We start from the raw sequence: 15,702 nt of genomic DNA on the forward strand, positions 1-15,702 counted from the left end.
TAATGTTTGGGTTTACCTGGGCCACAATTATTCCTTTATTAACTTCACTTCTCACTCGGTGCCTCGTCTGAACTCTGTCAGCCTCTCTCTCGCTCGCTGGGCTGTGCTCCCTGAAGCGGTGGCCCGTTTCCATGGTAACGCCGCCTCCAGTCGCTCCTTTGCAGCAGCCACTGCATTCACCTTCGTTGTCACCGTCACTTTGAACCCGCGCCGCTTCAGGTCCTGAGCCGCTTCTTCCGCTGTCCCGTAAATCCTCAATCCGGAGTCCCAGTGCACTCGCATCTTCGTATAGGGCGTCTGAAATCGGCTCCCCTTCTCCCTCAGCGCCGCTTTGACTGGTCCGTACGCCTTGCGCCTCTCCATGATGTCAGTTGCGTAATTGTTGTCAAAGTAAAGGCATTTGCCATTCATCTCAATTTTCTCTTGCCAAACTTTCCTGAGGACCAGCTCTTTAACATGAAACTGTAAAAAGTTTACTATTATTGACCTGGGCAATGAGGAAGCAGCTGGCCTTGGGATTAATGCTCTGTGTGCCCTCTGGATCTGGAGCTCCGCCCCGTCAGGTAGAGTAATGTGACTCTTAAACAGTTCTTTTACAAACTCCACCACGGAGTTCCCCTCTTTTTCTTCTGGCACTCCGTAGATCCTAATATTATTCCTTCTTGAACGGCTCTCCAAGTCGACAATTTTGTCTCGCATTTCTGCGTTCTGCTTCACCGCCGTCAACAGCGTGTCTTTCATCTCCAGGCAGGCCGACTCCAGGTCAGCTATGCGGGTTTGGGCCTCCGTAATATTAGCGTTTTGGACCTGTAGCTCTTGCATAACTTCACCTTTAAACTCCGCAAAGTCGTCTTTCACAGCTTTCTTAATTTCGTTCTTGAATTCACTCAGGTCCCGCCTCATATCTTGTTTGAAGTCTTTTAACTCTTTTGTGAGTGACAATAGGGTTTTAAGCAGAGCGTCTTGATGGAGGCTGGCCGCAGCGTTAGCTTCCCCTGTCGGTGTTTCTCCCTGGTCGCCATCTTCCTCGTGTTCAGCAGACTCAGACACCTCCGTGTTTTCTTGTGTTCTATTCATTTTTCTTTCAATCCTCTGACTCCTTGGCTGTTTCCCTCCTCTCATACTTAATTTAAGACGTTTTCAAAACTATTTCTATTGATAGGAGGTACTTTGTCCAGACCGATTAGTGGGAGCTCACTGCTACACGTCCATCCTGCTGTAGCGTCGCACCGGAAGTCCCAAAGTTCAGAATAACTTTGTTGTATTTTCCTTGAAAAACAAAGTTTAAGTCTGACAAAGATAATAACATTTTTGTTATTTCATTTAGTTTTTTTTGTCACTTTGTGGTTGTTAGTTAGATTGCCTCATCCCATTGGATTCCATCATTGACACTTTGAACCATTTTTACCACTTTTTCTGTCTGTTTTTGACCACTCTAATTTGCAACTTTTAACCAAATTCTGTGGTTTTTAAAATCCCATTTCACCACCTCTTCTACCATTTTTGTTCACTTTTAAAAAATAGTATTTGTGATTGAAACAAGGATTTACATCTTTAAACCAGACTAACAGAGTTTCAATGCTACTTTAGCTGTTTTATTATTCCAAAATTAACCTGGTTTAAAACAGCAACAGCCATCTTTTTAATCCTGCATTTTTAATGCATTTATCACATAGTTATTAAGATCATGTTGTGATTTACCTTTTAAATATTTAACGTTATAGATTTGTGTAATCTCTGCAGGGATACATACTAATTTTAACTGACTTTTTTTTTTGTCATTTTCTTAGTATTAATCTTGTTTACCTTAGCTCATCATGCTTTTAGATTATTATGTTTGTCTACTTCTTTTAAAGGACCTGGGAGAGAATGACGTCGTGTCTTAGAAATAAACATATTCATATATTTTTAATAGATCTATGTGTATCATGTAAAGATGAAAAGATAAAGAACATGTATAATGTGAATTAGGGGTGTGTATTGCCTGGTATCTGGCAGAATGATTCATATCCAGAGACATACTGTAGGTCACGATACGATATTTCCTGATTTTAAAGTATAAGATTTTTTTTCAAATATATGACTTAAGAAACAACTAATCTGTAAATGTGTACACCTTCATGAGAACATTATGTATGAAATATATTTTCTTGGCATATTTTACACTCAAAACATTGGCTTTAACATGCCATGTGCCAACAACTTAAAATAAAAAATAACATACAATCTGCCTGTGGCTTTTAAACCCACTTTGACTTTAGTGCAACTTAACTGAGGTACAGTATATGCCTCAACGAATCAACACCCCTACTGTGAATAAAAGGCACTATATGTAATTAATTTGTGATGAGCGTGCTATAAGGATGTGCATTAGCATCAGCTCTGTATCTCTGTGCAGTCCAGGGTGACACAGCAGCATGTAACAAGAACCTGGCCTTCAACATCAGCTGGTACCTGCGCTCATCTGTCTGCTACAATGAAATGTTCAACACAGGAATGAAGCAACACATGTATTATTGCATTTCTATTTTACCTACTGAATGACAATACAACAATCATGTTTCTGATTGAAGAACCTATATGATGGAGTAATTAGCAATACATAATTTACTCATAATCTATGAGTTTAACTGATTGGCATCAGCTTCATGGGAATCTGACTTGTAAAGACAGTTATTTTGGGCTTTCATACCATGGTCCAGCTGCTCTCTATCCCATCCACAGGTATTATTAGATACTATTTTTATGATTCACTTTGAATGAGCAAGTATAAAGTTATTGATGAACCATTCGTGGCGTTGTGTTGGTAACGGCTTTTATGTTTTTGCTTTTTCTCCAGATTTCCTCGTTGGAAAGTGCAACAGTGCAGGACGTCACACAAAACACTGTAAACAACCCAGTTCACTTTTTATTCCTCATCCGGCCTAAAAACGGAGGTCGTCAGGCTGGAGTGTGTCCTCATGGCCGAGTCAGAGACTGAGTGTGACACGCCGGGGCTTGACACACTTGGGTCAGAGTGTGTCATAGCCCATAGCCATGTCGACCTACACTATAAAGCAGAAATGGAGATCAGGACAGAAGAGAAACAAGGGTAAGAGCTGGAGATCCATGGCTCAGGCTTAAAGATCCAGGAACTGGGGACAGATCTTGATGGTGCAACCTGCGTGGATGCAATTGTTGCTGAATCAGACCACGACTACATCAAAGTGGAACCAGTGGACATGCACTGCTTCACCGCAGCAGAAATCAAGACAACGAGTGGGGAGACTCTTTTTTGGCAAAGTTTTACTCAAGACAGAAAGTGAGCATGTGGTGAAAGTGGAGTCAAATCACAGGGGGAGAATTTACGGTGGAGTCAGAAAATATCATACACGAAGCCCACAGTCTGCAGTGCAACGAGTGTGGGGAAATCTTTGGCAACATGGCTGATCTTCACCAACACTTTGAGATTCACAAAGACCTCAACCCTTACATCTGTGTCCACTGTGGGGAGAGCTTTGCTGTGGAGACCAGCCCAAAGCAACTCCTGAAGATTCACATGAAAGAGAAGCCTCATGGTGTTGAGATCATGGGCAAAGATGTTATGGATGCCTTCAGTCTAAAATCTCATCAGATGATTCATTTACCAGACAGGCTCAGAATGTGGTCAGAGCTTTGCCGCAGCCAAAACCCTAAGAGAACGCATGAAGATGCATTCAGAGGACACGCCCTATAAATACACTCAGTGTAGAAAGAGCTTTGTTTGAAGGAGGCATCTGAAAAAGCACCAGGAGGTCCACACACAGGAGAAGCCGTACACCTGCGGCCAATGCGGTAAAGACTTTGTAATGACTTCCAACATGAAGCAGCAGCAGAAGATACACGCCACAGTTGTGCTCATTGACCAACCTAACCAGTGTGCCCAGTACAGCAAATGTTCTGCAGCTACCACCATGCTGAGAGAGCACCAGAGGATCCACTCGGGCAAGAAACCGTACAAATGCAACATGTGCAGAAGAAGCTATTTAAAGTAACACCAGCAGGTTCACGCCGTACACCTGCAAGCATTGCAACAAGGGGCTTTAACCACTCGTCGTCTTTTTCTCGCCACCACAAGACCCACCTACAGAATCCAGTTTTTTCACCACCTCAGCCTGGGAAACCTTTGCCTTATGGCTCTCCTTTGAAGCAACAGGTGCACCAACCAGGAGACCAGCCCTACATGTGCCTCCACTGCGACAAGGGCTTCAATCAGTCTTTGTCTCTGTCACGACACCAAAGAGTGCACTCGGAGGGCAAAACCTACAACTTCGGCCACTGTGGCACGAGATTCAAACACTTCTCCTCGCTCAACAAGCATCTCAGAGCCGATGGAGCCGCCTCAGCCCGAGTTACGGCCAGAGCCACAGCAGTCCAGCCCCATCCCAGCACCGAAGGGATTCAGAAACAATGTCTTCCCAAAGCCACACATCCTGTCTGTGGAGAAACCATACATGGGCTCCCAGTGTGGAAAAGGATTTAATCACTCATCGTCCCTTTCCAGACACCACAGGATTCATGTTGATCAGTCAGCACATATTTGATCAGTCCAATGTAACACATCCCTGCTAACGACCCCCCTTTTTTTCTGTTCAGCCAACACATCCACCCATCCACACCACGGCTGCATAGGAGACGTCAGACCACCATGTATAAAGGTGGGGTCAGCACATGACTGAAGTGGAGCAGCAGAGAATAAATAAACAATGCTATGTAGAAATTTATGCTGAGCTGTTATTTGAGAAAAAAAAAGTTTTCAGAAGTTTTCTGTTTATTCTAACTTGCCCAACATTTTATGTTGTCACTGATACATTTTGCATTTATTTTCCTGTCACGCTTTTACACTGTTACAACCATATTATCTATTGTTTTTCTCTCCCTGTGTTTTGTCAATGAACCCATTGTTGAGAGCAATTTGTGAAAGATCCATATAGACCTTCCCTTTAGAGGTCAACTTGTAACACCTGTTCCCAGTTTCTGAGTGGCACATACTGTATATGGATTAATAAAGGTTGTTGACTCTCTTGGTGTGTTTAATGATTTGTCTAACAGTCAAAAACTTTACACTACAGTACATAATACTAATTTTACTGTTTTTGATGTGAGGAATGACAAAATATTTAAGGTTAATTTTGCTCACAAAATGATTTTGCAGAGTGAAAGACTAGAGCCATAGTATTGACCAGTAAAATACATTTTTTTTGTTCCAAATATTTATCTTAATGCTTTAAAGTTTACACCTTAGTTACATGGAAATAATCAATAGTGAATAAAAGACAAGTTTTACAGCTGTTTACACTGTTGTACTTGCAGTCGTTGACCACATGCTGTCAGTCTTTCACAATCTGAAGTAAAAAAGTAACTATAGTCGTCAAACATCCTTATTCAGTCAGTCTACTAGTACAGTGCCTGTGGGAAGTATGTATTACTATAGAATAGTGGGAGGTTAAGTAGCTTTTTCATGGATGACAAAGTATGTGTACTTTGTTAATTACTTGTTATCTCTGCAGATTATTTCCAGATATTGTGTAATGTTATTTCCTTTTAATTTAAAATGGTGCTTTCATATTATAAATTTAATCTAAAAAAGCTGTTTTCTAATGTTATTACGCCATGTGTCATTTTTAAATTCCTAAAATGAATCACTTTGAATGCCTTGCTGATAAAATGTACTACATAATGTTTCCTTGCCTTATTATTGTCTAATACATTATTCGCTGTCATGAATAATTATAGTTTTAATCACAAATTATTACATTTCCGGGTTGTCTGGACTGAATCGGATTAGACCAAAATGGTCTAATCCGATTCAATGATTCATGCTAAACTAAAGCCAAAAATGGGGTCGTCAGCCTCAAAGCTGCTGACGAACAGTGGAAAGGTAAAACTCAATTAGTTTAACTCGAGGGGAGGTGGAAAATGAGCACATTTACCCAAATGGTGATGTGTCACTTTAAAGGTTAGTGTGTAGGAATTACTGGCATCAAATGGTAAAGATGAGCTTAACAGTGACTTTAGCTGCAGACATGGCAGCTGTCATGTATGCAGACCCACAGCTAGTCAAAATAAATGGCTCACATTAAGAAAATAAAACCTCTATTAGTAAAGACATTAGATACCAACAGAAACAGTTTTTGTAATGATCTATTAAAAAAATTCTGACTTTTTTCAGAACAAACAATTTTGATTTTTTCATTTCAGAAAATACAGAATTCTGACTTCTCAGAATAAATTAAGAATTTTAACTTTTTTCTCAGAATTCCATTTTTTTTTTTTAGTGGCCCTAATACTCTTGCATAGTTACACACTACAGCTTTAATTGCCCTCTCTTGTAGCCGCACTAAAAGAAAGGGCCAAGCATGCTGGTTTCACAATAATGTTGACACACAGCAACACGTCTACACATCTAACAGTTAACAATGTGAAATTACAGCAGAACAGCAGTTGAGCTAATGTGCACATTGAACATATGAACAATAAACAATGTTAAACAAGTTCACAGTGGCAGAACAACATCACAATGGCAATGTCCAACAAGCACAAACAAATGTGGCTTGCTCAACTGTCCAACACCTTAACTTGCGAGCTCACTGAAGCATCTTTATTTTCAGTGCTTGAACCTTTAGGGACAGTGTTTTACCATCCAAGTTCATCATCACTTTCTGGAAGAACTCAAATGTGAATTTGAGTTCCTGGGGATAGCTCAGGTTGAGTGTGTAAATGAGCCCAAAAAGCATGGCACAGCCAAAGGAGACGCTCCCAAGATTACACAGAAGTTCCACGCCCTCAACCACTACTCCAACATCATCTGGCTTTTCCTCATCATCAGCACCCTCTTTTCGGATCACATAAAGTCCCATGGTGGTCTGTGCAATGCCTCTCTTAGCTTCCTCAAAGTTGACGTTCTAATGGTGAGAAACAAGGAGCATTTTGAATAAACTGAGAAAACATAGCAAGACTGAAAAAAAAAAAAAAAAAAAAAAACAGTAAAAAAAAAATCCAATTACTGACCAAGTACTCATTGATTAGAGTGTTGCTGTCCTCACTGAGATAAGCAAAAAGACCTCGAAGTACACAGTCCCTCTTGACTTCGATGACCTCACTCTGCAAAAGAATGTATTTGAAATATTAAAGCTTACAATTTTTCAAGACATTTTCCAGCATTTATCAGATCTCTGCCACAAATAACCCACCATGTGAGGTGGAGAGGAAGGTTGCAGAGGTAAACAAAGTTGGACATTGGAAAGTGGAGGGTATAGAAAGGAAGTTGAAAGGGAGGAAGAACAGATTGATGAAAGAGGGGGTGATATACATACACACATATATATACATATATATATATACACACACACACACACACATATACACACACATATACTTATATATACATACACACATACATACACACATATATATATATATATGCCAATCAAAGGAGTCATGAATATGTACTTGAAGCGCAAAAAACCCAGAAAAATCTTGGTGTTACTCGCCACGCCCCCATTCACCAAACTAAAGCTGCTTGAAACTGAGGATCCAGAATATTTTTTTTCCCTTCAATTTGGCCCAAAGTGTTGTAATTAATCCCAAAGATCACTGCAAAACTAATGAAAAAAAAAAGCGATGGAAGGGCCACTTTAAACCAATGAAGATAGATAGGAAAAAGGAGCTGTTATGTGGGGGGGGGCTTATCTGGCTAGATAATTTAACAGGTTACTGCACTTGCCTTAGTTGTTGGAGCCATGAGGAGCCTGATCTTCCTTCCAGAAGCTCCTCCTCTACTGCTGAAGACCTTCATCAAGTTAGGTGTGTATTTGTCAACTTCTGCCAAAAATTTGGCTTGAAGTGGCAAAGTTGTTAGACGCATGAATTCTGCATTTATCTATAAGATATAGGGAAAAATGTGTTAATAGGAGAAGAAAGTAGTAATAACTTTCTAGCTTTGATATTTTCTGTGCTGAAAAAGGACAGACAATTTGAGGACTTGGCACAACAAAGTAATAATTGCTTTAAAATAATTTTGGAAAGCAGTTTTACAATCAGCAGAGAAGGGTTCAAAATGTCATAAAGCATACCTCACTCACTGTGAACAAGGCAGGCCATCTGTTCACTAACTCAGAGACTAAAGGAGAGTCCTGGACAACCTCTTGACGTCTGTAGGAAAAGGTCTTCTGCATTTTCTCCTTAACCACAGCCTCATTGTGTCTCTTTTTCACCTCTGTCAAGAGTGCTACTCTTTCATTTTCAAGACTCTCTCTTGTTTCACCGCAAGGGAGAGATGGGAGAAAGTTAACCTCTGCTTTTCTTGGTTTTTTTATGTTTGCAGCTGCCTTTTCTTGACCTTTGTGTTTGTTCTTGAGAGAGTTTACACTGACTTCTGGGTATCCAATCTTGCACAGTTTTGTGTGGAAATTGGCAACTTTTGTCTTTAGATACTGTTTCCATCCTTCATGGCCAGCTCGAGCTCCTCTTTCCCTCAAACATGGATGGACATGCACCAAGACCACAGCAGCCTCTTCAATTTGGGAGTCACTGGGGTATGCTGTGTATTTAAAGATATGTTCAGCCATGCCTTCAAGAATATCCATTCTTAGCTTTGGGGGAGGGGTAAGAAGAGTGCCCTTTTCTCTAAATTCTGCATTTGCTCTCTGAAGTAGAATTTCAGCAAAATATAAAAATTTGGGAACAATAAAGATTGGAGGCCATGCAGAGGTTCTTGACTCTGGAGATGGATCTAAAATGATCGTGTCTGCGCTGCCAAACGACTGCTCAGAGGGAAAACCATCCTCATCCAAGGATGGAGAGGTTGAGTTCACAGAGCTTTGGGATGTATTGGGAGATGTCAGTGGGGTGCTGCTGCTGCAAGATGGTAGAATCCCTGGAATGCTGGAGCTAGTTTCTTCACATGCAATAAATACCACTTTCACAGTATCCCTGTCTCTTATTTCACTTGTTGACATAAGATTGACATATTCATTTCCGAAATCATTATCTTTATACTGCAGTCTGAACTGCTCTACAAGTCCAAATGCAGTTTTTATCTCATAGATAAGTTGATCCACAGATGCTGGCATCCCTGACATCAGGGTAAGTTTTCTGGCATCATCTCCGCCTAAGACGACTCTCAGGTGGACAGGACTTGACATTTTCCACTTTATGTATTCTAGGGAACAAATACAGGACACAAAAGGTTAGGATAATATTTAATTACTGCAACTTAATTTAAGAACTTCAACTATGGTCATAGTTCTGTCTGACTTAAAGGGATAGTTCAACATTTTGGCAAATTGGCACATTGCCATAATCCCTAAAGTTTTAGGAATGGGTTTATTACGTTTGTCGGTGCCAGCTATTATTAGAACGCCGGAGCAGAGCCGAAAGCTGCTCAGAGCTATGCTACAGAAGCTTATGGGATATCTTTGCTTCCCCTCATCAAATAAACAATCCAACTATTCTAAAAACGCTCTGGTGGGCAAGTTGTGACTTGCACATTCACCATGCTATGAGATAACGGAATGCTTTGAGACAGAGTTTTAGAGGTAAATTCATGCAAAACCGCTGATGTGAGTTGCCTTCAATGATAAGTTTTTCTACAAGCAGTCTCTGTATTTACCTCGAAAACAATGAAGTAATGTTACATTTCACAAATACAATAGCGAGTGTCAGGCAGAGTTAATGTCTTACCTAAAATGTTTTTACATCAAGAAGTGTCACCAAAAAAAAAAAAAAAATTGTACAAAGAGTTGCACAACACATTACGCAAATTTCCCCTCAATTTTTCCTTTAAGAGGCTATATTTAAGTTTTTTCCCTAAAACAAACATGATAGCCTCTTTAATTGACAATTTATGACGTAAACATTGTCTGATGAGCATACATAAGATGGAGAGAGGACAGACAGAAGTGGAGATTATAAATGGAGAATATATTGTTTTGGGTTTTTTTTAAACTAACATCACTCACTGAATATAAAAAACATCTAACATTTACATTATTTAAAGAGGAATACAATTTAAATTCTTTTATGTTTATCAGGTAATTAATTTGTTACAACTCCATTTCATGAGACATTGAAAAAGAAGTTTCATTATAGACGTACTTTAAACAATAATGTGCCTTTTCAAAGTAACCATTCGTTTCACACCCACAGTGTAGTCACAGAGTGGATAAGCATCGGCCAGGTTTTCAAGATGAACCAGGGCAACCTCTCTATTAGGAGATGTAGTTAACTCATAAGCTCTGAAATGCTCATGATACCATGCACACAATACCCTTACAACAAAGCTCAAACCTCTTTCAACAACGCAGATTTGAAGGATCTCTGCAAACTCAGGTAAGCCACCTGTGGAACCATATGGAATAAGCATTCCAATTTTGTAGGACATGCCTTTAATGGTTGCACTTTTGGCAAGATGCACATCACTGATATTAGGGTTATTCAGCCTAAGGCTGCCCGCTACTTCCTTGTTCATTACATCCACAGGAAACACAGAAACATTTTCAACTTCCAAAGCAGGTTTAAGATGTAATGCACTGATATGATATGCAATCATTTGCTGATGTTTAGTTGCTAATGTGAGCAGTATATTCTTGAAACAACTTGTGTGACGAGCAACTTTCTTAAAGAAGCTATGCTTGGCCTCGAACCTCATAGTCCACTGCCCTACCAAAGGCCCAAAACATTCTATCAATTGAGGGTAATGTTCAAGGAAGTGATGTTTTGGTATGAGTTTTGCTGGAAAAAGTTCCAAGAACCTGTCTCTGTGTTCTGTGATTTTGCAGTCTAAGTAGGCAATGGTTTCTTTATTATGAAGAGGGGCAACAGCGAGTTCAACTATTTCTTTTAAGTCAAGCAACACAAGCCAAGCAGGCTCTGCCTCTGGTATCAAGTCTCCTATTATAAATGGAAGCAATCTCAATAGATTCCAATTTTCATGGGCGTTACCCCCAATGGTCCTTCTAGAGGTGTAAGTGCGTGGTATAATATGAGGTTTATTAGTTCTGTCTCCCCATTTGTAAGGAAATTTCAGAATTAATTTGTTAAGAGTGTCAAGGCACAGATACTTTTTGGAGAAGATTTCACTGATGCAGAGGGCAATTTCAACGGGAACAACACCCTCAAATAAGTCATGGACTATATCAGGAGGGTAGCCTCGGGTAACATCAAAATGAGATAAATTCTTAGTAAAAAAACACTCTCTCTTTACTCCACAATAGATAGTTGAGTTCTCCCTTGCAAACTTTACATGTGTTTCGTGTAGCTCTTTTGTACGCAAGTTAAAATGTCCTGACTGAACAGCCTTGTTCTGAATGTCTTTTTTCTCACCTGTACAAAACCTGCAGAAGTACACACCAGAGAAGCTTTCAATAAAGCCTGCAATCCCGTGGGCTCCTAAATTATCTGCAATGACTGACTGGACTGTGCCCTTCACGAACTCTCCAAGACCTGTAATAAAAACACCATGTTTCTCTAAAATGATCAAATCCTGGAAAAGGGGCTCCAAAATTTTTTCATACCCATACAGCTTAACATCAGTACTCTTACATAAAACTGCTAGGTAGATGGAAGAAAGAGTTGAATGTGATCCAGGTGGTAAATTGTTCAAAATCCAATACACACCACAAAGTTTATGAGTTTTTCTGGATGTGCCTAAGGGATTGCACACCTCAAAGTCATCCACATATAGAGACACTGACAATTTCAAATCCTCCCCAGTAAAAAAAATGTTCTCTTTACAGTAAATTCCATCCCTTATTGATTTATAATGTACTACATCCAAGGTACTTTTCTGTATCTTGTGTGTATGGATTACACTTTCTAAAATGTCACGATTACTTAACAGACGCTGAAGAGATGACAAAATAGGAATATACTGGTATGTCTTATTTGTCTTAAGGTCAAGGATGTACTCAACTGGGTTTACCACATTGAAATGTTTTTTATAATACTGTTTCCTTTTGTAGGCTGTAGCTAGGGGGCCATCTTTTGTAAAGGCTTTAACTAAAGGACAGGACTTGCACACTGTTTCAGCAAGCTCCTTGACAACTGACTCACTGACTGTAACAGAACATTTTTTAAGGACGTTACACAGACTATTAAATGTGACTGGTACAGATACAGAGCTTAACAGATAGTGTAATTCCTGAAGTAATTCATCAATGGCTGTAGCTGGTACAAAATGAACATGCTCCAACTTTAATAAAACTGACGCTATATTCTGCTCAATAACTTTGGGAAGATCTTCAATACTAGAGGCATGTGTATCTACATCTGTTTCAGGTTCTACATCTGTGTCTGCTGCACAAGAAACATCAATAACTGAAGTGTCTGATTCATGTAACCTTGCAACAACACTAACAACCTCAGCTCTAAAATCATTTACAGTATGGGGATTATGTTTCCTGTTTTTATGAGTATGAAATGTATTGTAAATGCTAGTTTTAAAAGAACAACCTTTGAACATGCATGTTACAGTTTCATGTCTTCTCAAATGTTCATTTACATGACTGAAGTAATCTCGTTCATTTGCAAGTTTAGGACATGTACACAACTGACATGAATATAGAGATAACTCGGATGGTTCTGAAGATGTTTGAGCTTTGTGAGTACGGTATATATGACTCAAAAGACTGTTCCAAAGTCTAAATGTGCATGGACAATTAGAATATGGGCAACAATGCCTGAATCTGCTTCCATGATGGCCATGTTTTAGCTTGGAATGTTTAAGCAATTCATACCTACTTGGAACTGACTTTTTACATACTTTACATTCCCATACACCCATTCACATGTTCCACCTACAAAAGAGAGGAAAACCAAATCAACATTTAATAAAATCTAACATTTTAGCAGAAAACTGTGGCTTTATTAAGCTTCAACAATTGACAATATCAAATGTACTCACCTTATTTGAGAGGTTGCCCAACACAAGAGTTAGTCTTCGTTGATTTTGCCGTAAGTAATGGTGATGTGCCCTGAGTAACAGGGAAAAACTAAATAAAACAGGAAAATCATTACATTTTAGTACCCAGTATGTATGGAAACAGGGTTAGGGTTAATATAATAATAATAATAAATAATAGAGATGTAACGATTAATCGTAAGGCAGTTAAAAATCGATTCATAGGTGTAAATGCAGCTATATTTTTTGTTGTTTTATTTTGAAATGCTAAACAGGAACTAGCACCTGCTAACTCTATAAGCTAGACACAGAGACTGAGGAGTAGCTGCAGCGCCATGACTGACTCCATGCTGCTGGAAGTTAATGTTTATAGGTTTGTGAATGCAGTTAAATAAGAAGTTCATGGTTAAAAGGTGATTTCTACTGTGAAGATTGCTGCTGGGGATGATTCTGCCGTTGATTGAGGAGCAGGCTAAAGTGGTCAGTTTCTGCTCAGTGTTTTCATGTGTGTTAGCCATGATGCTACGAAATGCTAACTCTGTAAAGTAACTAATATCTATGGTTTTGTTTGTCTGAACTTAGTTCTACAGTGTTAATAAACATCAGTGAAGAACCTGGAGTCTTGAATCCAATCAATGGGCGGCATAGTAGAACACTTCTGCGTCGGGGAAGACTCTGTGTGGATGAAGACGACAGCTGCAGGCCACGTGTGGTAAAGAAAGGCTAGCTCATGAACTGTTCGTGTGAATCTAAGGGGCAAGTGAACAAGGCTACACAAGCAAGCACGTTAAGAAGAGCGTCTTGAAAGTAGCACAAGTACTTGTAAGCTGCCATTAAGTTTAAGCACACGTGCATTTTATGTGCATTTCCTAAGGCAGCAGTGGACCTTTTTCCTGCAGTTTATTATTTAATTAAAGAAAAGTAGAAGTAAAAAAAAAATAAAAAAAAAAACACAAGTTAATCATTTTCCCAGTTAAGTTGAAGACATTTTAAGTTGATATTAAGCATTGTTCAGTGAGTTAGTTCATTTATACATAGACTGTACCAAGATTTACGCTGTGTTAGTTGCCATTTATTTCACATTTATTGAAGTTTGTTGTTCTAATATTTGGAATGTTTGATGTGTATTGCGCAAAGATTAAGCTATGTAAATGAAAGAGATTTATCTTTACATTTAATTTCATTTTCAACATTTCATGCTATTTTATATTTACACATAAAAGAGAACCGAATATATCATTTTCATACACTACACATTAAAAATGTCACACACTGAAGAAAATATTTTTCTGCCAACTGAAGAGGCCACCAATGAAGACCTTCAAGAAGATGGTGACACAGAGCAAACTACACTACCACAGCATGACAACGCTGGGGAGGAAGTCGAAGATGCACAATCTCAGGTTGGTGCAGAAGACACACACCTACCTCCAGAAATTAGGAAAACTGGACGCACAAGAAAGTTAACAGAAAAAGGAAAGGCCTTAATAGATGAAAAACTGATAAATCTAAACATGAGTTTTGTAAAGATGTACAGAAGATGGAAGTATCACATTAATGGCATAAAACGGTCGATTAAGAACAGTGATGGAAATGATCTGATTGATGAGATTGTAAATACAATCAACACAATTCAAGTGGATATCGACAATGTTTACCTTGAAATAAGAGCAATTTCAAGTCCCGAACCTGACATCCGAAGAATGAATGACACATGCCAAGCATTCACTAGGTTTGCGAATGTAAACGCCCAATACTTTCGCACTGGTGATAAATTAGATGATATATCTTGGCCTGATGCTAAGTCAGTTTTTGACAGCACAGTGTCTAGTGTCAACTCAGCTCAAACCGCTATGTCAAAGTCTTCTTCTAAAGCATCCAGACATTCTTCTATCCTGTCCCTGAATGCAAAACAAGCAGCAGCTGAAGTTGTAGCTACACAAGAAGTGATAAAGATAACAAATGCACAACATCAACAAAGAGAAGAAATCCAAAGACTTGAGGTTGAAGAACAAATCCTAAAAGCAGAGAGAGAAGCTAAAGAAAGGGAAATTGAAGCTGAAAGTGCTAGAAAAAGAGCTCAGTTTGTGGCCGAAAGTGCCGATAGAAAAATTAAACTGGAAGTGAAAAGAAGAGAAGTAGAAAGACTAGAAGAACTTAAGGGCCATGTCGCAGCACAGGCGAGGTTTCAAGTTTATTCAGAATCTCTCCACCAAATGCCAACACTTAACCCTTTAATCGACCCATTTGTTCCCTCCCATCAAGCACCAGTTTCCCACGCTCCTCCTGCACAACAAGCCAAGCTAAGTCAACCCATAATCCAAACCACAATCCCGCTCATGCAACAAACCTCATCCATTTCAGTTCCCAACACTCAACCCTTTCCAACCTCCAGTGAGGCTTCCAATAACCTTGTGAAAGCTCTCGCTGAAGCAATCACAGCTAACCAAGTTCCAATCCCAGAACCTGAGATCTTTAAGGGAGATCCACTCAAGTACCATGATTGGAAACTTTCCTTCTGTACACTGATAGATCGAAAGAACCTGCCAACTCAAGAAAAGCTCTTCTTTCTACGCAAGTATGTTGGTGGCTCAGCCAAGAGAGCTATTGAAGGCCATTTCCTTGTAGGAACAGAAACAGCTTATCGAGCCGCCTGGGACATACTTGAGGATAGATTTGGTAATTCATTCATAGTTGCTAAGTCATATCGTGATAAAATACACGCATGGCCTAAAATTGGTCCAAAAGAAAGTGAAAATCTCCGTGACTTTGTTGATTATTTG

General features: G+C 39.4%; 1 protein-coding gene across 1 annotated transcript; it reads right to left on the reverse strand.

Annotated features, from left to right (window-relative positions):
• Nucleotides 1-6,303: 6,303 nt before the first annotated feature.
• On the reverse strand, nt 6,304-8,950 carry LOC114460643 (uncharacterized). The gene is made up of 4 exons (XM_028442550.1): nt 8,094-8,950; nt 7,745-7,900; nt 7,030-7,122; nt 6,304-6,923 (listed from the first exon to the last, which is right to left on the reverse strand). The coding sequence occupies exons 1-4, from the start codon at nt 8,604-8,606 to the stop codon at nt 6,606-6,608; spliced, it is 1,080 nt and encodes a 359-aa protein (XP_028298351.1). The 5' UTR covers nt 8,607-8,950; the 3' UTR covers nt 6,304-6,605.
• Between the last annotated feature and the right edge of the window lie 6,752 nt (nt 8,951-15,702).

The sequence above is a fragment of the Gouania willdenowi genome, unplaced genomic scaffold, assembly GCF_900634775.1.
Source record: "Gouania willdenowi unplaced genomic scaffold, fGouWil2.1 scaffold_55_arrow_ctg1, whole genome shotgun sequence".
NCBI lineage: Eukaryota > Metazoa > Chordata > Actinopteri > Blenniiformes > Gobiesocidae > Gouania > Gouania willdenowi.